The 25,592-nt window shown below is 40.7% G+C and overlaps 1 protein-coding gene across 2 annotated transcripts; it reads right to left on the bottom strand.

Moving 5' to 3' along the window:
• Window positions 1–787: 787 nt before the first annotated feature.
• LOC147797533 (uncharacterized) lies at window positions 788–25,334 on the bottom strand. Of its 2 annotated transcripts, XM_087143253.1 has the most exons (20): window positions 24,998–25,334; window positions 24,471–24,542; window positions 23,871–23,930; window positions 23,120–23,188; window positions 20,749–20,820; window positions 20,037–20,108; window positions 12,041–12,109; window positions 10,575–10,646; window positions 10,349–10,441; window positions 10,000–10,071; window positions 9,321–9,392; window positions 7,247–7,321; window positions 6,479–6,622; window positions 6,129–6,197; window positions 5,881–5,955; window positions 5,685–5,756; window positions 5,282–5,338; window positions 4,858–5,039; window positions 2,568–4,442; window positions 788–2,384 (listed from the first exon to the last, which is right to left on the bottom strand). In XM_087143253.1, the coding sequence occupies exons 1-20, from the start codon at window positions 25,252–25,254 to the stop codon at window positions 2,194–2,196; spliced, it is 3,720 nt and encodes a 1,239-aa protein (XP_086999379.1). In that variant the 5' UTR covers window positions 25,255–25,334; the 3' UTR covers window positions 788–2,193. The 2 variants fall into 2 exon arrangements, with proteins under 2 accessions (XP_086999379.1, XP_086999380.1); XM_087143254.1 differs by lacking the exon at window positions 12,041–12,109 and having other exon boundaries at window positions 24,998–25,333.
• Between the last annotated feature and the right edge of the window lie 258 nt (window positions 25,335–25,592).

Below are 25,592 nucleotides of genomic sequence, written 5' to 3'. Positions count from 1 at the left end.
AATATGTCCTCCGTCTGCGCTAATGCTGCTAACTAAAAAGCGAGGCGTTTTTTATATGGCGTGCAGGTGGCATAATGCGATCACAAATTTACTGCAGGTATCGTGTACTGTAGTAGAAGGGTATTCCCCTTGTGTCTACCGTTAATGTCGTTGTCCGCCAGCTTAGTTTTTATACAGGTTTCTGTGGATATGTTGTTTTGTTATGATATATTGACACGTTTACCTGGTGTATTGCAATCACAAAGAACTTTCCTGCAGGTGTTCCAGTACAGGACGGGAAGGGTATTCCCTTTGCGTCAAAATGAATTGTTCAATTCAAAGTAAACTGCCAATACACTGCAACGGTATTGTCAATGCGGGAGTTATTGTTCCATACACCAATCTCATGCTTCATGAGAATATGTGAGGCCCGCGTTTCACACCAATCCGTCTCTGGCAATTCTGTTCCATAAGCGTTGGAAGGCTCTGGAAACTTAAAGTACAGGTACAACAATTTCTGGATGACAGGAAAACCTGTCATCTTGACTAAGCAAGTGATTGGGAGCTGAATCTAATTCCAGAAAAGACATTTTGTGAACTGAGTCTACTGTTCGGTACTTTGAGGTTTCTATTCCCCCATATTGTCGCGACGAGAGTCAACTTGCGTCCCTCGCTGTTTCGCCTGTTTCGCCAGCAATTCGTTTAAGGTGAATTGGACCAGGGTTCCAGCTTATTTGCTCTGTCAAAATTACTTACTTTTCTTACACACGAACATTACCCAATAAAGGCACACTTTTGTGAAACCGTATTGCTTTTGATGTGTTAAAACTTTTAATTATCTGACCGCATTGTTTCTTTGAGCATTGTAATTTCTATTTGATTTTCTGTTGCATCCATGAAAATTAAAGCTTTTGGGATCATTTGCATTTACTAATAGTTTGGAGATTTTAGGGAATATGGAGAAGCGCTACAAAAGGGAAAACATACCTAGACGATCTTCCTCCTATATGTATTACACCTACTGTGTAATGAGTGTAGACTGTACATTTGGTGTCTAAATCAAATCTAAATTAAAAATTACATAGAAAACAAGAGAAACTATTCATGTAAGTATGAACAATACCGGTAGTGAATTATAGTGAGTAATATGTATGCTAACACCGGAAAGTCATCCCTGACATGGTTAAGATACAGATTGATAAATAGGATTCATGGAAGAAAAAAGACACAGTGGATTACAACTTAAACGAAATTTAAAGATCAATTGTTTTTCCAACGAACCGTTTTTTCAGGTCAAAAGTGACAAAATGGTCTGGAACGAATTACACGCTTTTGCCAAGCTGCACGGACCATGTCAAATCGTATCGTATAGTCTACATTCACCAAGTTCGTGAGGTACAAAATGTGCAATCACACAATCGTTATTGGATTCACTTGTAAGTTGATTATGTCTAACCTTAAAGTATGCATGTTGTTAAACATTATATTGGTTCTCAAGTGAAGAGGTTCTATAGCTCTATGGTTCAGCAATGTGCACAAGGACCTATCCCGTAAACCATCTACGTTTGCTTCGTGTAGCTTGTGGTAAAATAACCCTTCAGGAACGTTCAGAGCAACCTTGGACCTCATATGCGTGTACGTCATCCACCAATTGCGCAGTGCGTTGCATTGCGTTATTGCGCAGTACCGCTTCATTCTGGTCACGCCGGAGAAACGACTGTTTGGCGACTTAGTTCATTTCAGAAATATGCGATTGTGGTAGAGTCATCAGGAAATAAATGTGGCTCCGTTAACTTGAAGACACTTGAGCATGTGACCTGTACATGTATGCTGTTACCAATTTTCGAATACCTATGTAATTATAAGCTGTAGTTTATAGTGCATACAAAACACAGTCCAAAACTGAAATTCGAGTCCATGTAATGACAGTCTTTAACTCACATTTTTACCATTTTAACACTACGTACATGACCAATTGAATCTATGTACACCACAACCTGACAACACCGTATCTACCATGATAATCATCACTGATGCAAACTGTCTGGAAAAAATGAATAATAGTTAAAAATGATAAAAATTTTAAAATTAAAAATACAAAAAAAATGATTAAAGAACAAAATTAAACCTCATAAGCTGGAACTCCAGGCTTGCCTACTTTCTATCTCTTTGTATAGACTTAGGCCGTGTACATTGTGTTCATTGTCGTGTCCATTACTCTGGGTATTCTATTTGCACGTCTGCGGAGAAATCTTGTTCGGTGTCATCAAGGAAGTGATACCACTTTGATCGACGTTGTGAAGGTCGATGACAACAACTGGCGCATACTGTAGCGATGCATCCTCCGTGGCGACAGCAGCATCCTTGCCTCCACAAAGCCTTCGCTCCAGTCCACAGTAAAGTCACTACAGCAATGAAAGCAGAGAGAGATAACATTTTCTCCTCAGTATTTGCCAGAACATATTTCTTTTGCATAGTTTTCATTGAGAGACACTGAGTTGTCCATAACATTAAGTTTGACTTGCATGCTTTCTTGAAGAATTTAATCATTAAGCTTATAAACGAGATCGTGGGAAAAAGATTCTTACCCACGACAAACACAATAATGCTGAGGTTCAGACACACAAGAATGACAGACAGGATCTCCTTCCTCTCCTCGCCGGATTGGCTGTGTTCACGGGGCAACAGAAGCAGTGACGCCGCCAGCAGGTTTAGGAGAATGGTGCCCAGTGAGCACATCTGCAGGCGATGCTCTGCGGCATCCTTCATGGGCTTGACGTAGGCGTGCAGGAGAAGAAAGCCGACCGAAATGACGATGGTTGCAAACATGGTAAAGTGGTCGTCGGCGCCGTACAGCAGCACAAACAGCGTTTGGACGATTTTGCGAGCAAGCTCCAAGATCTCCCAGTACCAGAACTGCGGTTTATAGTTTTCACACAGGAAACTTTCCCATGTGAATTCATCCTGGCTTGATGGTTCCAAATGCAGCAGCGGCTCATCGTCGTCAGTCTGGTCAGAGCCTCCATGACTTTTACCAACACGACCGACATTTAAACTATGAGCCCCACCAGCAACATCAAGCAGAGGCCCATCCTCACTTTCCCGTCTCCCGCATTCATCTCTGGTAGACTGCCCAACGTCTTCCGATTCCAACAAGATACCCGGAATGCCCTTTGCCCGTTTTCTATTGGTCCACCACAAGAGGAGAAGCAACACCAACGGAAAACCAACAACATAAGAGAGGGCGACTTCGGCGGCGTGGTTATAAGAAACATGCTGTTGTGTTTGGCAATCAATCGAGTAATCAGCCCGAAGTCTAGTGACGCTTACAGAGTCGTCATCGTTTACATAAAAGAGTTGACATCCAGAGGGTAACAGGGTAAGTATCACACTGGACAAGCTTGGATAGGAAACAAAAAGCAGAATGACCACAAACAAGTAACACCTCTGCTTAGTTTTGGCTACAAGACCTGTTCGTTTTTCAACAGGCATATTCCTTGTCTTCAAGTAACACTTGGTTAAGCTGTAATAACAGCAGGCCGCGAACATAACGAGTGCCACAAAACTAGTGCCGACCAGTAACTCGATGTAGATTTCAGGATAGGTGAATCTTGGGAAATAACATCTGGGACTGATAATTAACCGCATTATATTCACCTCCAGCAGCCTAAAGAGAGAGCCGACACTTGTCAGTATCCTCGGCCATGAAATTTCTTCCAAAGCCGAGAATATCTCCCCCATGACCTGGTAAAACCCCAGTAAAATTTTCCCTCGAGCCAGCAGCACGTTGACAGGAGACCGGCCTTTCTTTCGGCCCTTGTGTATTTGCCAAGCGGTGACTATAACGATCAACGCAATGACAGTCAACACTAGAAGGACCTCAAGGAGGAACCACCACCACTCAGGACATTTGAAGCAGTGGTCAAACCACGGGTAAAAAGACGGACTGCACTGGGTGCAAAGCCACCCCGTGTAGCCTTCCGCACAGGTGACGTTAATACCACCCATCTCAGCGTTGACGCACGACTCACTACGAGGACATCGATGGACTTTAGGCAACACGCCTAGAAACCTCGTGGTCTCATTGTCGTATTCGTTGGTCTCTGTGAGCACATTTTGGACGAATTGTTGATAAGATTGATAGTTGTCAGCCCTGACCCCGTCCCAGGTCCACCAGAATCCAGGTAACAGATGTTGGTATTCACCCGAACAGTTGACTCCTTCGTTTGGGCAGAGTTGGCATTCACCGAACCTATCTGTACGGAAGAAGTTATCAAGACAAGGACAAGCACGAAAGCCAGCGTGGAGGCTTTTATTGGTGCCCGTTGGACACACCGTACAGTTGGCAGGACTGGTACCAGGATGGGCCTCTGGTGTAACGTAAGTCCCATTGTTGCATCTTTGGCAATTGATACCTTGAGAGGCGTTCGCTACTTGGCCGGTCTTGATTTGGTAAAATCCTCCTGCATGCCAGGAAAACAAAATGTTGTAAAACTGGTTAATAGCAAATTCATTAGGAATCAAGAAATCGACAAACACACAAAAGAAATGTAAGACCTTTCGAAAACCTCAAAGCCAAAACTAATTAAAAGAGATAAAATATCCACATGTAGTTTATGTCAATAGTTTCCAGACTGATTTAAAAGTTTTTGCTACAAGTGGTGTGTGTTTTCGTGTCAAATGATTATTTCTCCGAGAAAATGTTTGGTAGGTTCAGTTATATCCCAAAGACCATATTTGACTTTTTTTAAGTAGTTGTCCCGCTTTTTCTCAATGTTACTTCCAGCATACGCTTCATGAGTATAGGAATTTACGTCACAGTTCTCTTAACGTTAGACTATTACCAAAGGTAATATCTTTTTCTGTGAGGCTTTATACCTGGAGGGCATGTTATGCAATAGCTGTTTGTCCGCGAAGTTCCAAATGTGCCCTGGGGGCACGGTGTGCACTCCCAGTGTTCTTTCTGGTGCCATCTACAGTTAAATCCCGACTGGGTAAAAATCTCTGCTAGATCCCTGGTCACGATTATCTGTTGGGCGAATCCGTTGCCAACTAATTCACTGCATGAGAATGACAGTTTGGAAGAATTAAAAGATGTCACTGATCTTGGGTCCTGTTTACCAGAGAGGGGCATCACAGTGGGCTTGTTCTGCAACTTTTGCAAACGAGGAAAGTCATATTGATATGAGAAGAAATGTGTCTTGTAGGCTAAGGTGTAGGAAGCATGTCAGCAGTACACTGTTTGCTTAAGTTGTAGTTTCATAATTATTAACAGATATTTCACCCTCCCTCTATTACTCACATTTTGACATCATTTCTGTTCGTTACTGGCGCAAATTCTAAGATGTTCTCGATTGCTCTGAAAAAGAGGAGAATAAATGGTCTGTGATATATATTGTAACTGCAGCTGACACTGTTGTTAATTAAACAGATTGTGATTTTTAATGATTTTAATGATCATGATTTTTAATCATGACCTTTTGTTTTGTTCCAAAGACCCTTGGAATTTTTTTTTAATATTTTTGATATAGATTAGATTAGATAAGATTAAAAAGACAGATTATGGCGAAATATCAAGTTTCATCCGATTATCCTCCCGGTGTCTCAATATTTACTGACATTTCTTCCAGCAGTTTTGTTGAAGGTGTACGGAGGAAGTTGATTTTTACACAGGACCCCACTTTCCACATAAAGTACAAACTTACACGTAACTATCTCTGCCTAGATCTTGCCAAACGGTATCTGGAATTCTCCTCAAATTGTTGCCATATAAAGATCTAAGTTAAAGAAAGAAAAAAAACGGAAAACTAGTTGACGGAAATATATCAGATACTTTTTTCCTGTCAGCCTGGAAGTGAAAGTAATTGATGCGAAGCACCAAGGATGGAGGGAGTTACTCACATGTAATCGAGAGTTTTGTTCCTGGTTGCAAATGACCGCTCCCCTAAGGACGACAGTTGGGACTGGAATAAGTATCTGCCAAAATGATCGAAACAGTTTTGAAAAGGCATTCCGAGAGTACTGTGGCAGTGCATGTGGTGTAATTCGGTAAACACAACGTGCAGTGTCCCTATTCGAGAACTTGGTTAACATATATCCTACTATTCTTCTGAAAAGGTTTTTCTCTCTTCAAAATTGTTCATACTCACAGACGCGTTAGTTTGGTATCGTAAAACAGCCAGTCCACTAGTTCAGTGATTGGATTGTCAAATAGCATTCTGAAGGGAAAATACAAGAATATTCCTGATCATCACAGGTTTTAAAGCTGCAGTTTAAAAGTCGAAAATATAACAACGTCATCCGCAGAGAAAACAGAGGTACCTTGGCATCCTGTTTTTCCTGTGAGGTTTGGCATGGTTTGATGTGATTTTTGTGTGTTTTTGTTGTTGTGTTAGGGTTAGATTCAACTGGGTCGGCTCAGTTTGGTTTGATTTTGTTTTACTTTGTCTGGTATCTGGTTTGAAATTTCCAGCATATTGGAGAATCGCTAATTGCTCACAAAAATCGTAGCGATCGAAGTCCTCTGAACACCTCTTCCTGCAGGACACTGATTCTGTTTCGTTGTAAGTAGAGATTACGGAGGTCTGTCTGTGATCGGAAAAGTCCAGTGGGGATGAAAGTCAGCTGATTGGATGATATGTCCCTAAAATGACACAGAGATGATAGATGATACAAATTATTCGTGCTAAACCCCTTGCTGGCAAAGAAATGTTAATAAGCCATTTAGTGGTCAGTATGATAATTTTCACACAAAGCATGCTTCGTTTTCCAGGCTTTTTAAAGCGAATTAATCTCCATGTGGTCAGTTATGGCCCTCTTAAGCGCACTCAATGGTGCCTTAGCAAATTAAGGTCAAAACTCGGTCAGTGATTTAGCAGCAATCATTTCCTGACAAACATCCCAATGAATGGGAAAACATTTGTCTTGTTAAATCAGTGTGGACTGTCGAATATGCACTAGTTGTAGACAAAGATCAGTGTTCACCAATGGTTCACAATTAACTGTTTGGTGACATACTGTCCAATTGCTGATGTGTGCTTCGCGTTACACAAAATTTGTCCCTTCACAACAGTGACAACACGTTTTTGGTTAACCTACCGAGGTTTTTCATTGAGTTCATCCATGCCCTCTATTAATGGTTGTTTCAGAAAACAACACGAATTCCATTTCCTTAACATATTAACATATCACACAAAATGTAAGGAAAAGCCCATGTACATTTCTCGTGAATAAAAAAAAGAGAGTTTTTGAAGGTCGAAATACTTACAGTGTGAGTATTGAAGTGTTTTGAAACGTATCCTCCGGGAGGCCTTCAGAAACGAGTCTGTTGTGAGCAAATTCACTGCAAAGTGCAAAAGAGTTCAAAATTATCATGTGTTTTTGGTTTAAGAGGAATCCAAATTTGAAATTGTCGCCTTGCATGTGTGTGATTTTTTTTTGTTGAAAACAAAAATTGTTTTGAATGGTTTTAAATTCCCACATTGATGTCCTCAGTTAAATCCGCAAGAAAACCTAAGGAAAATGTAGTAAGCTTGTACCCAAACGCTATTGTTATCTTATATTAACAAGCCACATGAAATAGCCTTAGGCTATACCCTCCTCTGCTGTCAATGCTTGTCTAGAATTTGGCCAGTCGTTCACTATAGCGAGTGTGAACTCGTTGCCAGACAGCGTGGCATTGTGTGGAGCGTATGCCATTCGCTCGTCCAATTAATCCCCATCCCACACGATGATGACGCGTACTCATGAAAATACCTGCTGTTGTTTCGACACATTCATTGAAAATTAATTATGGATTTGCCCTGCCTGACGTGTCCCACCCGAGTACGCTTGTGGTTTTTTTTCGCAACCCGTGGGGACATACACTGAGCATACAGTGTTAAAGTACACGTCTGGCAGGACAAATCCAAAATTAATTTACATCTCACCGGCGCAAATCCAATGATTCAATGCATTCACGCCGCACAAGGCTTCATTACGAGCGATACACAGTCGCTGATAAAACAGCAGCTCAGATCACCGTCTCTATTGCGCCGTCTGGTTCCCGGACCAAACAGATCCAGATTGTATTTGGCATCGGTCAGCGATTGGGAGTTTATCGCTTTAGTAAATAAATGGCCCATATCGAAACCAAAATTTCACGGACTTTTACGAATTGGAAATCTCCAAAAGTAATACATCAGAGTATTAATGGGGTGAGTGATCCATACACGCAAAAGGGGTTTCATAGAAGGCATTTTCGCGAGTCAACACTTTCTGAATGGACCGCTGTGGGGCCTAGGGCCGTTTTCCAGTACTCAACTTCGGCTTCGTCTCAGGCTTCAACTGTTTTTTAACTACCTGACTTTGAAGCTGTAAGCGTACCGATTAGTGTAATAGTGCCACAAAACAAATAAGATGCAAGAGAGCAAAAACTTACAGTAATCCAATTTGATTTTAACGCCTCAGGCCCACAATCGGGGATTGGTTTCGGGGGCGAAGCCTGAGACAGAGATGAAGTTGAGTATTGCGAAACGGCCTACGATACGGAGGGAGTCCAGTAGAATGGCCCCCTGTCTGGGGCCAGGCCTGGGCAAGCCAGGCAGCCGTTGATGTAAACAATCCTTGATGTCTGCCGTCTGGAAAATGTTTTTACACATTCCCATGGGATTAGCCAGACTCTGGCTGGAGTATTTTTTTCTGGCTAAGGGGAAGCCCCTATGTTTACGGCGACTAAACCAGGCTGTTCAGCATGAACATCAGAGGTAGGATATCACAGGAGGTTTTTATAGTTGGCCGTAAACTTTTTTAAAGCAAGAAATTAGCAAAAAGGCTTTCCAAAATGGACGTGGGAGCCCTTTCTTGCAAAAAATTAACGTCCCCCTCGAGGTTTTGATTTCCTGAAAGCAGATCTAAGCCACATTTTTACTCCTAAATATATTTGTTTCTCTCAGGGAGTGTCACAATAACAAAATGAATCAGAAAGCTACAGGTTCGGTCTTTTTCGTGAAAGAAATCTGTAGTATAGGGAGTCTGTGTAGTTTCTCTGTCGGTGGCATCTTGTGATAAGTAAGGTTATCGATTTCGATGAGTGAAAATAAGTGGAAGTCAAAGTTCAACGATTCGAATTGGAATATTTACAACATCAAAATGAAAAGTACGGTACACTAGCAAACTACAAATTAATCGCTACACGTACGTGTAACTAATGAAATGGTACCCAGTGAGACTTCTCTAAGAGCATGTGCTTTCCAGATTTACTGATACATCATGTGGGATATTCAATCTGCTTTTGACACTCATCATGCTGTTAAATGCGCAGTCTCGTTGATTAGATCCACGTAACAGTACAGAACACTTACATCACTCCAATTTCTGTCAAATTTTCAAACATGTTGCTCGGCAGAGAGGTGAGCTCGTTTCTGTCTAAGTATCTGGGAAATGAATAAAAAAATTCTATTTCGTGATTAGTCTTCAAACAATCTTTTTTTTTAAATTCAAATTTCCTTACATTATATTCGGGTTCGGAAATGGACACAACAGTATTAATCTCCAATCTAATACGTACCGTGAATTTCTGTTCCATTAACAACGAACATTTTGAAACAAAACGACAAAGAAACCTGAGGAAATTTTCCCTGTCCGTAATCTGAGAATGTGAATAAAAAAAGATGACTAGCCGAGGAGTATTTTCTGACAGGGATACTATTTACATGTAGGCTGTACATTGGCAGAGGCCATTGTTTCCCTAAATGTAAACAGTGCCCTCTGTTTAAAACTTTTTGAGCAAAAACATTCCTGCCGTACCCAGCTTGTTGCTTGCACTGCCACATTCATCAGCTCATTCCAACATACCAGCCATTTCAGTGTACCGTATTTTAAACTAATTTTGGATTTTTTGGCCTGCCTGACGTGTATTATGCTCGGCCTTAGAGGGCACACACCGAGTATACAGTGTAATAATACACGTCGGGAAGGGCAAAAAGTCCAAAATTAATTATTTCAAGACATAGTCATAGATATCAAGACATAATCACGTACATGTTCCTGAAAGATTTCACTCCGTGAAATGCTCCTGGGGAGACACGCTGTAGCTTGTTTTCAGATAATCTCCTGCAGATGAAACACGCATAGAAATGATAAACACGCATGTTTTAAGAAGCGGCACGAATGATTTGTGATATTACTGTTCAGCCCATTGGCTTCCGTGCCCGATCCCAACACTACGGCAATGTTCACTTGTGCTATCAACTTGATATAATGGCGCAAATAACGTGACATTTTACTTGGTTGAAGGACAACAAACATAACGTAGCTATTAGTTTGAGGGGGATGATTGATATGACAATACATAATGCCATTATACACCAGATTCAACTGCCTTACTTACAGAAAGTTAATGTATTTGTCGCGAGTGTCTTGCTTCGTCTGACTGAGAAACAGCCCGGGTGGAATTTCCTCCAACTTGCAGTTGGCTAGAGTTCTGCATCACGAACAAAGATTATAAATCGTAACAAGACACGTGTCTATCGCTTCAACGAAAAACAACACAAACTTAACACTCGTTAAGAATGAAATGTTAACCTATACTATTTTGACATATGAACGATGCTTACATGAAACAGAGTTTCCATACGCTCCCAAAGGTGTGTGGCCTTAAAACCTTCAAGTTATTAACGTTCATCCACCTAATTGAACAAAATGGAATATAAGACAACAAATCAGTGTTGTTATCGAAACCACCTCAAGACTAGACACAAGACCATGCACAAGTAACAGTGTGCACAGTGACAAAGGAATGCTTTAGTATAAGAATTAAAGGTTTTCATGGTGAAAGAAACTAGATTTATAGTAAAGATTGCGGTAACACCATGTATTTATCTCTTCTTTGAGTATGTGTGGTTCTGAGAAGAACCAGGGAATAACTCGACGTTTCGAACAGTGTACTCTGTCCGTCTTCAGGACACTAATGCTTTAGTGTCAGTTCATTTTTTAATAGCTTGTGACTTGAACTCAGACTGGAGGTCTTGAGTTGGTATCGTGTGGTCTTGTAAATAAGATGTTTTAAAGTGGTCTCAATTCGGCACTACCAATTGAAGTACAGTTGCAAAGTTATTTCTCTACCCACAATAATCCGCAAATATTTCTGTTCTTGACCACTATCACTATCAAACATTAAAAAATAACGACCTTGACTGCTAAAAGGCTATTATACAGTAAACTTGTTGGCATTTGACACGGTCACGTATGTGTCCGATATTTCTTCGGCAGTATATCCGTAGAGGTATTACCATTATCTCTGGAGTTTTGCGATGTTACACAAACTTTACACTCATTAAGAATGAATTGTTAGCCTAAATATACCACCCCTGTCGGTAAACGAGGCTTTCACATCAAACTACCAATATTTGAAACGACATACTTTTAGTCAATTTTGTGATGTGACGCGTTAGTTAATAGGAAATACTCAACGTCGCAAAGCTTCAAAGTGAGCGTTTTCTCTAAACAATCATGTTTAATAAAGCAAACTTCAAGGCCATAAAATGTGGGTACGAAATTATGCAAACTGATCTTTTCCGGCAGGAAATAAATGAGAGAAAAGAAAACAAAGTAGCCAAGATTTGACCCACGGACATCTTCCTTGCTTAGCCCGTTCCTTTCTATAACCCACAACTTTTACGAGCCATTTTTACTGACTGGTATTTTTTTCTTTAATATGATTTACCATAAACAACTGTACTGCCCGGTTGCATAATCTTGGTTACTTCTTTTAAATGCACACTTCCATGTACAGGGGCATTTGGTATACAAACCTCGTTTATAAACAGCAGTATAAGTAGTGGGACTTGGTGAGAATCACCTTAGAATTATTGCCCACTGACGTAAGCTCTTTTCCTATTCGAAAGATAACATTGAGACTGTGGCCAATTCAAAACACAACATTTCTTGAACTCATCATCGTAGCTACGTAATTCTATTACCAACTTCAGTATGGAAAGTTGGGCCAATAAACTGTCCACTTTTAGTACGAAACTTTTTTTGTGTGTATTTTATTATAACAAATACGTAATGCTGAACTTGCAAGGCAGTAAATTGCAGTCCTCTTGTGTTGTCTGGTCCAAGTTCTTCGAGTGTGTTGTGATCCAACGTCCTGAAATTTCAGATGGGTAAAATTTGCTTCCAATTAGTGTTTGTAAAATCGTTAGGGTGCTGTCCTTTTTTTTCTTTGCAGCGCATCACATGCAGAATCTCTCGCAGACTGTCCACCAAATTTAAATCAACAATATTTTGAAGAGGAAAAAAGTCAGTGTATACTCAACTCGATGTTGTACGGTGGACCAGTGACAGAAATGAGATCACAGTTCGTTTGAACACAATATGTTAATAGCATCGCTGCGGCATCACATTATCTTCTAATATTGTTTGCCATGATTTGGGCGTTGCGAATAAGCCTTTGCGAGTTACATTTGAATGAACTCTGGTACACTGAGTTCTTTATATTCACGTGAACATAAGCAGTGAATTCTCCATGCTAAAGAAACTGTTTTGCCATATCTCGTTATACCCAACAAGAAATGAGACTGAGGGGTACCCCCCAACTTGTCCAATCCCTATACACATTCCAGACTATTGTTACTTAACACATCCCCCAAGATGTCTGAAAGGAATTCCCCAGATTCCTGCGAAACAATGACCAACACAAAGCAGGGGGGGTTCTCTCCGTCTCATACCTTGCTGCATATGTATCTCGCGATTCGGGGCAAGCGTTTTCTTAGTTGCATAAAGAGACGCCTTGCACCAATGCACTGTTTTCAATGGATAAGAATTGTACAAAGGAACCAGTCCATTCCATAGATAATGGCCATTATGCAAAAGCTTGCTTGCAATCACGTGGCATAGCAACGGTGTCTTAATTTGGGGAATTCAACTTGTTATGTTTATGTGCAATCAGATAACTCAGTGCACCAGATTTGATTCAAATTTAACTCGCAAAAGGCTTATTATGCAGGTTCTCTAATTAATAAATAATGTGAAATACACGCACAATGGTATTCAGCTTATAATTCATGCTCCAGCAAGATATTTGTCTTAATACGTCAGTGTTAGGGGTGTTAGCGCAAGTGGTTAACTTTGCATTTAAACGGTGTCTCTTGTCCTTCTTTTAAATTGCCCCTTCACTCGAATTTGCTCATTCATTATGGAACGTCCGGAATTAATAATTAATAGTTTCGTTCACACGGCACGCCGTCAACATCGGCGTGTCTAAAGGAATCGCGTATCGGTTTTTATAAGCGTCGGCAATTGCTTTATCTTTACCGTTGTTTGCAGCTTCGTTTTTATCGCCAGCACCGAGTCAGATCTTGGCCACGTTTTCCTTTTCCAATCAAAAGTACGCCATGTTTTTAGTCTGCGACAGGGGTAGCCAATTGTCCTTAAAATTGTGAAATACGTCCGCATCTCGGTAACTTACGATTTTGTTTCCTTGCAGACTCACGTTTATTTCCGAAAGCAGGTTTCGCGCCACGTTGTTATACACGGTACGGTTGTCGTCCGAGGCGCTGTCTAGGTCCAGTTTAAAGGCCAGTTTGGCGGTGCCGGATACAATGACGTCGTCCGTGCCTAGGGCCGGGAATTTTACGTTTAACGTGTGACCCGCGGCTATGGTACTCGGGTTATGTGTAATTGTGACTTCTTTTCTCTCGCCTTTGATCGCGCGAGGAACTTTAAGCCTGCGACTCGGGTTTAGGTTTTTGGTGTATTGTTGTGACATATTACTTTTAATATAAAGTAGTTTTATTATACTATTTTTATTTACGATTCTTATTTTTATTTTATTGAAATATTTTAAAAAGAAAAGAAAACGCGATTAACGTTAAACCCCCTGCAAAAACAGGTTTTTGTATTTTTCACTTTGGATCTCTAAAACCATATCACCGATGTGACCTATGTCTGCACGCATGTCACCCAGCATCTCCTCGATATTACTTAGGTCTGCTTGAATTTCCGACAATTGATCTTTAACTTGATCTTTATTTTCGCTATTCATTTAATTTAACCATATTTTAAAAATGGCTAGTGCTTTAATGATGGTGGGAGGAGCGATAGTAAACGCCTTGGCATTCACGGGCTCAAATTTTTTATTTAGCAGTTTATCAAAAAGTAAATTCGACAAAGAACGAAAGCGTAAGGACCTCGCGTTGGAGCAATTGGCGCAAGCGAAGGAATCCTGGGAACAAAACCGCGTACACATGCTAGACTTTTTAAACGAACGAATGCGATAAGAACGCGCGAGTCAGCAGACATTTGTAAACCTAAATTATCCGATTTATACGAGCCTTCTGAAGATCAAAAGATTCGCGAGTTTGTTTGGATTATATCCGGGACGGCCTTGGTCGGTTTCTTAGCGTATCGATTTGCATAACTTTATTTTAAAATGGAGGAAACTTTAAAAAAACTATTTTACAGCCCACAGGATTACTGGCCGGGAGAAAGCGCGGTCGATCATCTACACGAAAAGACCGGTGCGAACAAATCAGTTATCAGAAACTGGCTAAAAAAGCAGGCCCTTTGGCAAATATATTTACCAAAACCAAATTACGTACCCAGACCTACATCAGAATCGGTCGAACCTAATTACGCGCATCAAATGGACGTTTTGTTTTTACCCTGGGACCACGTTAAAAGAAAAACATTTAAGTACGCTTTGACCGTGGTAGACGTGGGTTCCCGGTATAAAGAAGCCGATCCGATGACCAGTAAAACCGCCGGGCAAGTGAGTGAAGCAATAAAGAAAATTTACGAGCGATCACCTCTGACCTGGCCCAAATTCGTAATGGTAGACTCGGGATCTGAATTCAAAGGCGAGTTTAAAAAGTTAATGGTAAAACACGGGGTAGAAATTCAAGTGGGTGTGCCGGGTGTTCACAGATCTCAAGGGATCGTGGAAAGGTTTAACAGCACTTTAGCCGAGCGTTTATTCGGCCATCAATACGCTCAATACGTTGAATGGGTAGAACGTTTGCCCCAAGTCGTGAAATCGTTAAAAGAGGAAAAAACGCGTTTAATCGATGCCGTTCCTGCAGAAGCTATAAAATTAGCGAGCGTAGCGAGCCAAACACCGAGTGCACCTGTAAGAGAATATAAGTTAAACGGTAAGATCTCTACCCGCAGAGAACTTCCTCCAGACGCGGTCGTTATTTATATTACCCGGGTGAGCAAGAGGGTGGTACCATTAGAAGGGCGACAGATCCGGTCGGGTCCGTGGACGTTTACCAAATTGAAAAGCGCACAAGTCAATTTAAACGGGTGAATGGTAAACGGATAAAAACGGGTCCAACTTTATACTATCTATTAAACGGGCCAAATAAGAGTTTCGTCAAAGAGGAACTTCAGGTCGTACCCGAAGACACGGAATTAGGTTCGCTTCGCTCCGCTCACTCGATTCGCTTATGTCCGTAAGCTAACGTATCGATTCCATTCGGCAATATATAGCGCTTTGTGTCCAACGGCGAGAGACTCAGTTTGTTTTGCGACAGAGTAAACACCCGATGTTTATCTGATTTCAATAGCTGCTGTTTATTGAAATGAGAAACCTGGTCAAATAGGCAGCTTTTGTACATCTCATGGGTTAGGGTCTTTTGAGTTACTACTTTTGTTACCCCTTTCGCCTTCTTTAAATTTTGATCGACCGTCAAAATTGAATACATTTTTGGTCTAATGCAAACGGCTTCTAAAATTGTTTTGCCACCAAAATTCGTCTTTCATTTTGCCTATGACTTTTTTATTTTTGGTGTTGTAAAGTTGATGATCGGGCGGGTAATTACTAAAGTCAAACAAATTGCGCTTTTCGTTTAGGTAGCCGTTTAAATCGTGTGAGCTTCGCTCGATCTGAACTAATGGAGAATCAGTGTCCGTGTAAAGTAAATTTACTTTGTCACCAAAATTTACTTTTAGCTCGTTGTAGTAGAAATCGTACATCAACGTTTTTGATATATCGAGCACGCTTACGCCACAATATATTGGCTTATTTAATTTTGTTTTGGTTGGTACATCTCCACAAACGAAAGCTCGTAGTCCTCAAATGGTACCGTCGATTTGTAATTTGGTTTATAAGTTAATTTTCTGTATTTGTCAGCGTCTTGTACATCCCTCAATAAATGACCGTCAATTCGATATCTGACATTTTCCATCGTCTTGCCAAAGACCGAGTTGTTCACCAATTTGAAAAAGTCTTTCTCAAAATCAGACTTGGCCAATTTGCGCAATTTTGTGTTTTTGTCAATATAGCTTTTCATCCACGGCTTTTGACGAAATTTCAATACTCGGTGAACTTCTTTGATCCACAACCCTAGTTTGAGATATTTTTGCAATGTACGATAGTGAACCACGTATTTTTCTTTGGTGTTTAGAGTAGACACGAGTTTGTCTACCGAGGTCACTTCGCTCACTTCGCCATTACCAATTAAATTTTGTTGATAGCTTGAAAGCCATTCGTTTGGTACCGACATATTTTCGGGTGCAAGTGAAAAGTCATTATGTTTGTCATGGTGACGTTCCGGGTGATCCATAGTAATCTCAAACATGTAACCGTAGTCGTCAGTTAGTCGCAACTCTTGGATGTAATAGTACGTAAATTTTTCTAAGTCTGTTTCCCAGGTAAATTCCCCTACAGGCAGATATTTGCTCATCACCCAGCCGTATAAATTATTTGCGTCTAGGTACATGATCTGTGACTCTGGCTTATTTGGGTCATAATCAGGTAGTTCTGGATTATTGGCCTTTGCATATCGTTTGGCTCCTACAGAAGAAACCCCACCTCTTTTTGCCCTTTCAAAGAACAAGTGCTTATCAATGTCTGTCAGTAGGTCCAATTGTATACCGGAATGCTTTAACAATGCATCCCACGACAGACCCGGTGATGTGTAATAGTTGGCTGGGTCAAGGCCGTAGTTCTTCTTGCAGACTTTACGGAAGTTCTCAAAAACAGCCGCTAGCAATAACACGTCCGTTTCTACGTATAGGTCATGGTAGTCGCCTAGGTTTTTACAGCCAAAGGTTTGCCATACTTTTTCCATGCGGGTATGTTCTTGCTCGGTCACGGTGGACTGCTTCAGAGAGCTATAGAAAGCGTCTATAGGCGGGAGTTTTGTTTCTTGAAATCGATCAAAGGAATCGATATGCTCATAGGGGTAAATTCCTTTTTCCAACAATAAATTTGTGTTATTTGGAAACCTTTCACATAATAAGTTAAAATCATCGGGTGAACAATTTTTAACCAACCGATCTAGCGAAGCCGCCAGGAAATGAAATGAGTCTAAAAACCTGAGTTGGCCAAAAGAAAACGAAATTTAATTTTCAGTATTTTTAGCGATCAACTTGATTGATTTTCCGTAAAATTTGTGGGCGCCTTGCATGATTAAATGTGCGTCGTATTTTTCTAAATTATGTAAAATCACCGAAATGGTTGTTTGATTGACCACTATTCTTAACTTGAGATTACACCTGGCATGCGCTGGGCCTCGGTACTTCCCCGTCACGTGACAATGATCTCTGACCTTTCTAAAATTATTGATGGGCTTTTTGCAATCTAAACATACCCATTCTCTGAACCCGGCTTCATTTTTATGACAGAAATCAATTTTGTCAGCTTTTGTTTTTGGTTCATTTGGAATATCACACTGGCAATGAGATTCTTCTATTTTCTTGTCTATCAACTTTTCGCAGATCCAACAGCTTTACATTTTTCTTAGATTTTTTGTAACTCGGGTGACCAGATCAACTTCGCTTTATTTTTAAACGTTTCGTTGATCTTGGATGCTTCCTTAGAAAGTGACCGTACAAAATTAACAGCCGCGTCATCACCCCTGTACGTTTGATTTGAAGTACAAATCCCGTCGCATCTGACGACCACGTATGAGTAGCCACAAGGCTTGTGAATCTGTGTGAGAGTGTTTGTATCTGTCGGCGGTAGTTTTTCTAAAACAGACTCAAAATCGGCGTAAATGACAAAAGGCGCGTCTTGTTTATTTTTGTAATTTTTAAACTTGAGTATATTTTCGCATTTGACCGGCAACTCGACCGTACATGTGGGAACGTTTAATCCTTGACAATCTTCTTTGTGTCTGGTTAACTTTTCTTCCGTTTGGAAATGCGACATGCAATTGAAACACCAGTGTTTTTGGCCGTTGTGATGATCGATATCACTCGTCAACCGAGAAAAGTTTTTAATCCAACAGTAGTGATTTTCTTCATCTCGGGTAAAATAAAGTAAATTGATTGGTTCTTCTGGACGCTTGCTTTTTAAAAAAATGTAAAGACCGTCTTTTTAGTGTAACCAAACACATTGATTGCCAAGTTATTTTGCGATTCGATACGTGGGATTTGTGAAATCGGTGTTGGAAAGCTTGTGTTTGTAAAATTTAAACCATCTGACGCCTTCGGCATGTAAGTTGAAGGCCGCTCGTCATGTATTTTATATTTTGGATTAACTTCAATTTGGGTTTTGACGTCGTCTGAATATAACTTTAAAGCTGCCTGCAACGCCCATCGGATACATTCCTGATCTTTATTTGGACGTTTATGATTGCTTTTTTGTCTCCCAATTCTTTAGGCAACGGAATGTAAGAAGAACCCGCTGGATTATATTTAACCACGTTGATGTAGAAAGCGACAACTTTGTCAAAGATCCAACCCGAGCCTTTTTGTGTATGAGCCTCCACCTCTTTTTTTTGTTTTTCCCTCTGTTCAGTGAGTGCGTTTTTAACGTCGGCTTTATTTGCTACTGCATCGTTGTCGCTTGGAAAGGGAAATACGCCAAATTCGGTTTTTTCGGGTTTTTCCAATCTAAATTGAACTTTTAGAGCCGTTTGCAATTTGTACGAGCCAATTTCTTTTAGTTCTTCCAAAGCTTTTTCTCGATGAAAGTTTTGTAAAAATCGAAAACGTTTATCAAATCGTATTCAAAGAAACGGGGTATTAATTCCCAATTGCGAAAATTACCCTGAAAGCGCCTGACGTTTCTAATGTCGACTTCCGCAATTTCCTCGGGCTGAGTGTAAGCTTTAATCGCTTCAACAAAGTCCTGTTTGACGTATCTGTTTTTGTTTGCAAAAGGAATATTATATTTTTGAACCGTTTTCAACAGCTGCCGATATGACTGACACGGGAGGTACCTAAATTGTTTTTGATCTGCCCGTATGGCTTCAATAAGCTCGGGTTTAGTGTGAGATTTACGGGTTTTGGTTGTTTTTGGTGCCGGTAATGGGATGTTATACCGCTTGACAAAATCTTCTAAAAACGCCTTCTTAAATCGATTAAAGGTCAATAGTAGAGGTCGGTGTTGTGGGTTGCTCATGTCTCTATTTATATGTAGGTCTCTAAAAATTTTATCATTTTTTCTATCGACTTGACTTGACATGTTTTTTTATATATTGTTATTTTTATATATAGGTCATTTATTTAAGGCGGTTGTAAACAGCGCATTTTGCTTTGAACAGAGCTACGCTTTAAGTAGAGGTCACGAGTTCAGGTCGGGCAAGTCTCAACTTGTAGCAAGGGGAAGTCCCTTTTTTGTTTGTGAGTGATTGCTGGTGCGATCGGTACTGGTCACGAGTTGTTTACAGGAAAAATACGCTGGGGTCAAAAGTTCAAGGTGAGTGGAAATCCCCGGCGCGTGTGGGTGAAAGAGATTTTGGCTCAGAAGGTGTATATTCACCCGGTATTTTGGGGGCAGGATTTTGGGGTCGATGAGGTACCCAGGGAAAATTGTTAAAATCTGGAATTCCAGATTTTTAGGGGATTCCCCCGATTTTTTAAGTCGATGTACTACCCAGGGGTTTTTGCTGAAAGCAGTGAAAAAGGGGGTGTGGGCCAGAACTCTCCATTTCCCCCTACTAGAACAGCGCATTGCACGCGGCGGGGTTTGGTATGAATCGTGCAATACAGTTATCTATCACGCTGTTTGTTGCCCAAGGATTGACAAATCAGAATTGAGAATTCAAGTATGGTTGAAGATAAGTAACCTTTATAAACACAGATTCTTATGTCACATACAAAATTTTCAGTGAGTGCTGACTTACAAATTATAAATATTTCTTGGTCCTTCTAACGCCTCAGGCTGCATTTCCGATATCTTATTATGCCCCAAGTCTCTGTCAATTGTAAAAGGAGAAAGGGAACAAAAGAAATACGCTGAATTTATCAGGGGTAAGCTCATCCTGAGATAATTTATCGAGAGTTGAAAACACTTTAATTACAAGTGCAAAATTGCCCAATCCCCAATAAACAGAGAAGGGGGGGGGGTGATTATAGCCAAAATTCATGCGCGTCCTCGGGTCTAGGTCGCTCATAGCGACTCTGTATAAGGCTTATGGAGGCTCTTTAGTGTATGGAAACATACCATCGATTATGATACTCTGCCAGGTGGACGACATACATGAACAGTTAAGAGCACCTGACAATCGTACTGCTGATAACCTCAAGTATTCAAATTTTATCAGTTGAGGAATTTCAACCAGCAGTGATTGAAATAATGACTGAGATAATATCGTGGTTGGTAAACCTTAGACTTAATGACAAGTTGGGGTGTGTTTGCTTTCCGTGAATTAAGGCCGAAATTAGCACGGCCCCATAAGTAAAATGACTGGCTTAGTTTCGACTGATGTAACTTGATGGACCTATAAACTGCAGGGCACAGCTCAATGTTGCGCTGCCTTTGAACACCACCGTGTTGCAAAGTTCAAGACCACACCATAACACGACATCTTGGATTAACTTTTTGTGCATACTTACAGATGAATCAGGTCAGTGCTCTTTTTGAAGGTGCCTGTCTCTAGGACTTCCAGGTTGTTCTCCCTGAAATTACTGTGAATGAAATTTGCGTAATATCGTTGAGATATTCTGCATTGGAAGAGGAATTTTGGACAGAAACGTAAAAGCCTACAGTGGTGCAATTCCGCGGAGGTACGGTGTAAGGTTTCAATTGCCGGGACTGCTCCAGTCAGTGTCCAATCTTGTATATGTTCATTCCCAATTCGAACGACACCAGCCAGAGCCGCATTATCCAATAGGCATAGGAGGTACTCACCAAACCGAGGCGATATTTCTCCAACGAAGATCGAATTATAAACTGGCTACACTGTTTGACTTGTTAAATTTCACCAACAGTTGTGTACCCCACGTATATTTGAATCACTTACCAGTGGGGTAACTACGGGGGCAGGTTCCCCCTGCGAATGCCCGTGCCCACTGGGTGCCCCCCTTAAAACCCATGAACAACCTCTGCTGCAGCTCACTGTCTTTTGATGCCCCCGTGAAAAAGTGTTTGTACCTTGGGGCCCCCTCGGAAATAGTAGCCCTAGTTATGCAAGTGCTGGTCACTTCGTTTGTGCGCATGCACACTGAATCACACTAAAAGCCAAACGCCAGAAAAATGGCTGTTGACTCAGGCAGGTTGACCCTAAAAGTAAAGGATCAACATCGATTACGCTTACTGTTTCCGCCTCATTTCCACACAGAATTTAAACACTCAAAGTCCCTGGGTTTCCAGGGGAGCGGAGAGATCGTTAAACATCGTGGAAAGGGTATAAATACATTATTTTATGGGTAAATTGGGCAAATGGTTTTGTTACCCTCGGGCGGTAAATAATGGCGGACTTATAGCAGTGTGCTCAGACAAGTCTGGTTTGTATATACATGTATATATAAATATATGTGTATCGACGTTCATGGTACCGAGACCAAAACTATGAGAAGGATCTACGGTGGAGTAATTATGTGGGGTTATGTAGTTTAGATCATTTAATTGGAGGAAGTTACTGGTTGCGCATAAGTGTACATTACTTGCATGTACATGTACAGGCACGGGGCAAATTGTGACATGTAAATTAATGAGACGGGCACATGTACTTGAGGATTAAGTGACATGTAAATCCCTTGCTTATTGGAGTTGATTATTGCTTTAATTTTGAAATTGTTGGAATGAATGGACTTCAATTATATTAGATTCTATCTCGAAGGTACAAAGTAATTAGAGAGTAATCTTCCCAGTACTTGAGGGATATTGATTTATCATCTTTATTCCAATGTACATGTAGTTTTAGGATTGGATAATGACAATAGGGTCAACTCTTTGTTATTTCCATCAGGAGGAAGTCCACAGTGTGAATTTAATTTTCTTGGCCATTAATCAATTTGGAAGGATGAGTAGATAAACTGTTTTTCCAGACATTTCCAATTTCATCATTTTAGGGTCAAACTGTGCCATTTCAATACATTCAGATTATACATGTATAACTCCTGCCATTCACCTAGAAGGTACAATTAAGTTAAGTTGTGTTTCTTTTTCTTTAAATTCCTGTTTGCCGTCGCCGCTGTTGGCCTGTCTACTGCTGAAATGTAAATAGCAATAACACCAGCAGAGATCCGAGCCCAGGGTGTTCTGGGGTGCCTGTTCATGCGCACCCCCCACCATATAGCGCCCCTCCCACACAATGAAAAACGAAGAAGAAAAGGTTTGTTTCTTAGAATAAATAACATTTTGTTCAAAAGAGGTATTAGTCTTTCATGTTGCATCATGGTTATTCGAAGGTAAAACTGACAAAATTGTGAAAATTAGATAATTTAGGTGAAACACGTAGCTTTTATATAATTATGGCTTGTCTTAAAATTTAAACACACTACACCTTCATTTTTTTTTTCAGGGGGCCTTTCTTACACAGAACCTTAGATATCTGCACCATTTGAAAGATTCAGGATAATTTATTCACACACGAAGTCCTAAAGAGGTAATAGCAGTGCAAATCCCGTACAAGTGTCATGACCGATATGCTTCGTCTGCTCTGAATAATTTTTCAGACTGACAACCATAATGTCACTATTGCGCAGGCGCGAATACACAACTAAATCATGGTGCACGCACAGTCTATGGGGACAAAACATACGTGACCCAAAGACGACTTAGCTGATGACGTGCTATTGCAAAAATTGGGGGATGGATTTTGCGAAACACGTTGGCTCCAAAATAGCGCCTTGAAACAGCCAGAAATATGCATGTCTCGATATCTTAAGCGTGTTTCTCCGAATTTCCGCTTGCTTAAAAGCTTCAAACTACAGCTTCCTTATTGACTTTGATAAATCGGTTTTAGCCGAACACCGCACTTACACTGATTGGAGGTGGATTCCATTTTTCACGATGGGCTTAATGTCTTGTAGTCGATTCCCTTCCGCATGACTGTAAAACACGAAAACGTTTAGATTGCTTCTTAATTAGACTCCTTAATTAATGCTCACACTTAAAAGCACACCATTCTCCCTCATCCCATCAACCAAAACTGTTATTCTTAGTGCTCTGTATAAAGACTTTTACAATTGTGATTTTTCCTGTGCGCAGGAGTAAAAAATGATTATCAACACGATTCAATGTGATTTTCTGAAGAAAAAATGAACAAAGCCAGAAAAGCTGAGAGAAAATGATCAAAATTACACCCATGTACATTTTCAGTGGGCCCTGCCGCTAAGGCCATTTGTGCGCATGCTTGCATAATCATGAATTTTTAGTGAAAGGTCTACTGAGATATATCCTCAGATCTCCGTTTTCAGTGAGAACAACGCAGATCTCTATGCGGATAAAACCGCTTTTACAGGCAACAACAAAATAGTGGGTTACTCCATTTTGTCAAGCAGGGAAAACGGTTGACTGGAGGGACCGTGACCTAACTTTGGCTCATATTAAATTGGCATGTGTTTCAAACAGATGAACGTATAAACCTTTCGATGAAATGTTATTACTTTCCAAAACCAAAACCAAACCCCAAACCAAAACCAAAGCCCAACCCCAACCCAACCCAACCCAACCCAACCCAACCCAACCCAAACCCAAACCCAAACTTATAACCATATTACATTTTACTTACAGAAGTCTCACGGACTCCGGCAATCCAAAGGGTTTCTCGATCAAGTTGTTGGTTAAGTTTCTAAGTGGGAAAATAAAGCGAAACGACGGATCCCTTGTCACTGCAACCAACTGTGCTATTGGGAATGAGGGACAGTGTGAATGTGGAACTATAACCTTTTCAGAGCGGGAAAAGGACACATTTAACAAAAGGGGACGTGAAACGTAAAAGATTGGGCACTTTTTTGAAACAGCAAACCAAAATCAAACAAATTATAAATTCCTTTCAACATCTTATAGTAAGGAAATACGCGATCAAAGAGTCTGGTGCTGGTTGAATACAGGCGATTCACAATAGTGCCCCTCCAAGAGTATGCAATGCGTTGGCCAATCACAACACGCGAAATCTGTCGACCCTTTCCACACGCGCATTGGGTCGACAGATTTCGCACGTCGTGATTGACCAACGCGTTAAAACCTCCTGGATGCGCACGATTGTGAATCGCTCGTATTGAAATTATGATTTCGGTTTTCATCCGTTGTACATTACTCAGATGGCCTCCCGCATTAGTTCCCTTATAACAATAAGTACTAGGCCCACAAAATCAAATTCGAAACTTACATTTTGATCAGGGACTTGAATTCCAGCAAACTATCATAAGGTATCTCATGCAAGAAATTGTCTCCCAGTTCGCTGTTTAAAGAGAAGTAAGAACTTTAATGCGAAGTAAAAAAAAAAGTTAGGAATCTGAGTGTCCGAACACCTGTTTGTGACTTGCCAACTACGAGCACACAAGCCTTTGAACACCGATGCCTACAATTCGTGATGTACTTCCTCTTTGAATCTCGTGATTTCAGACTTGGTTCACCAAACATTAATTTATGTACAGACCTCTTTTTTTCACTCTTTGTGCATTCAGATAAATTTTCTTTTCTTCAAAACGCACCTTTTCTTGCCATATTTGGTATTTAAGAAGGAGGTATACTTTCATTTTGCAATCAGTTGTGCATGTACTATTATTTTTGCCACTTTGATAATTGAGCGATATATTTTTGACATTTTATTCCTCTTGCTTTTAACGCCAACCTTTTCTTTGCCGATCCCTGGTAGGCCTATTAACTGCCACTGTCAAGTGAAAAGATACTTACAGCGACACAGTGTCATTGGGGATGCCCGAGGGTAGTTCTCTGAGGCCTTTGCCCGTACATATGACGGCGTGCAGATGCTCGATACACTCGCACACACCACAGGCGTCCCCCGTTGAGTTCATCGCGACCACCGAGGCCGCGAAGGTGAAAAGTAGTACCAGACAGACCATGATCGACGTATCCATAATATGTCCTCCGTCTGCGTTAATGCTGCTAACTAAAAAGCGAGGCGTTTTTATACGGCGTGCAGGTGGCATGATGCGATCACAAATTTACTGCAGGCATCGTGTTTAGAAGGGTATTCCCCTTGTGTCTACCGTTAATGTCGTTGCCCGAAAGCTTATTTTTCTACAAGTTTCTATGAATATGTTGTGTTGTTGTGATGTATTGACGCGTTTACCTGGTGTTTTGCAATCACAAAGAACTTTCCTGCAGGTGTTCCAGTACAGGACGGGAAGGGTATTCCCTTTGCGTCAAAATGAATTGTTCAATTGAAAGTAAAATGCCAATACACTGCAACGGTATTGTCAATGCGGGAGTTATTGTTCCATACACCAATCTCATGCTTCGTGAGAATCTGTGAGGCCCGCGTTTC

The sequence above is a fragment of the Acanthaster planci genome, linkage group LG11 (assembly GCF_054643075.1).
Source record: "Acanthaster planci isolate LZ-2023a linkage group LG11, COTS_SCS, whole genome shotgun sequence".
Classification (NCBI taxonomy): Eukaryota; Metazoa; Echinodermata; class Asteroidea; order Valvatida; family Acanthasteridae; genus Acanthaster; species Acanthaster planci.
Note: the sequence above shows the minus strand (reverse complement) of the source record. Positions and strands in the feature narration are given on the sequence as shown.

Excerpts from the sequence above, each read along its gene's own strand:
- LOC147797533 (XM_087143253.1), bottom strand. The coding sequence starts at position 25,254 with ATGCCACCTGCACGCCGTATAAAAACGCCTCGCTTTTTAGTTAGCAGC. Across the intron at positions 23,189-23,870 it reads CCGGAGTCCGTGAGACTTCT|TCATGCGGAAGGGAATCGAC; the intron begins GTAAGTAAAATG and ends CGTGTTTTACAG. Across the intron at positions 5,339-5,684 it reads CTAGGCAGAGATAGTTACGT|AGCAATCGAGAACATCTTAG; the intron begins GTAAGTTTGTAC and ends CCTCTTTTTCAG.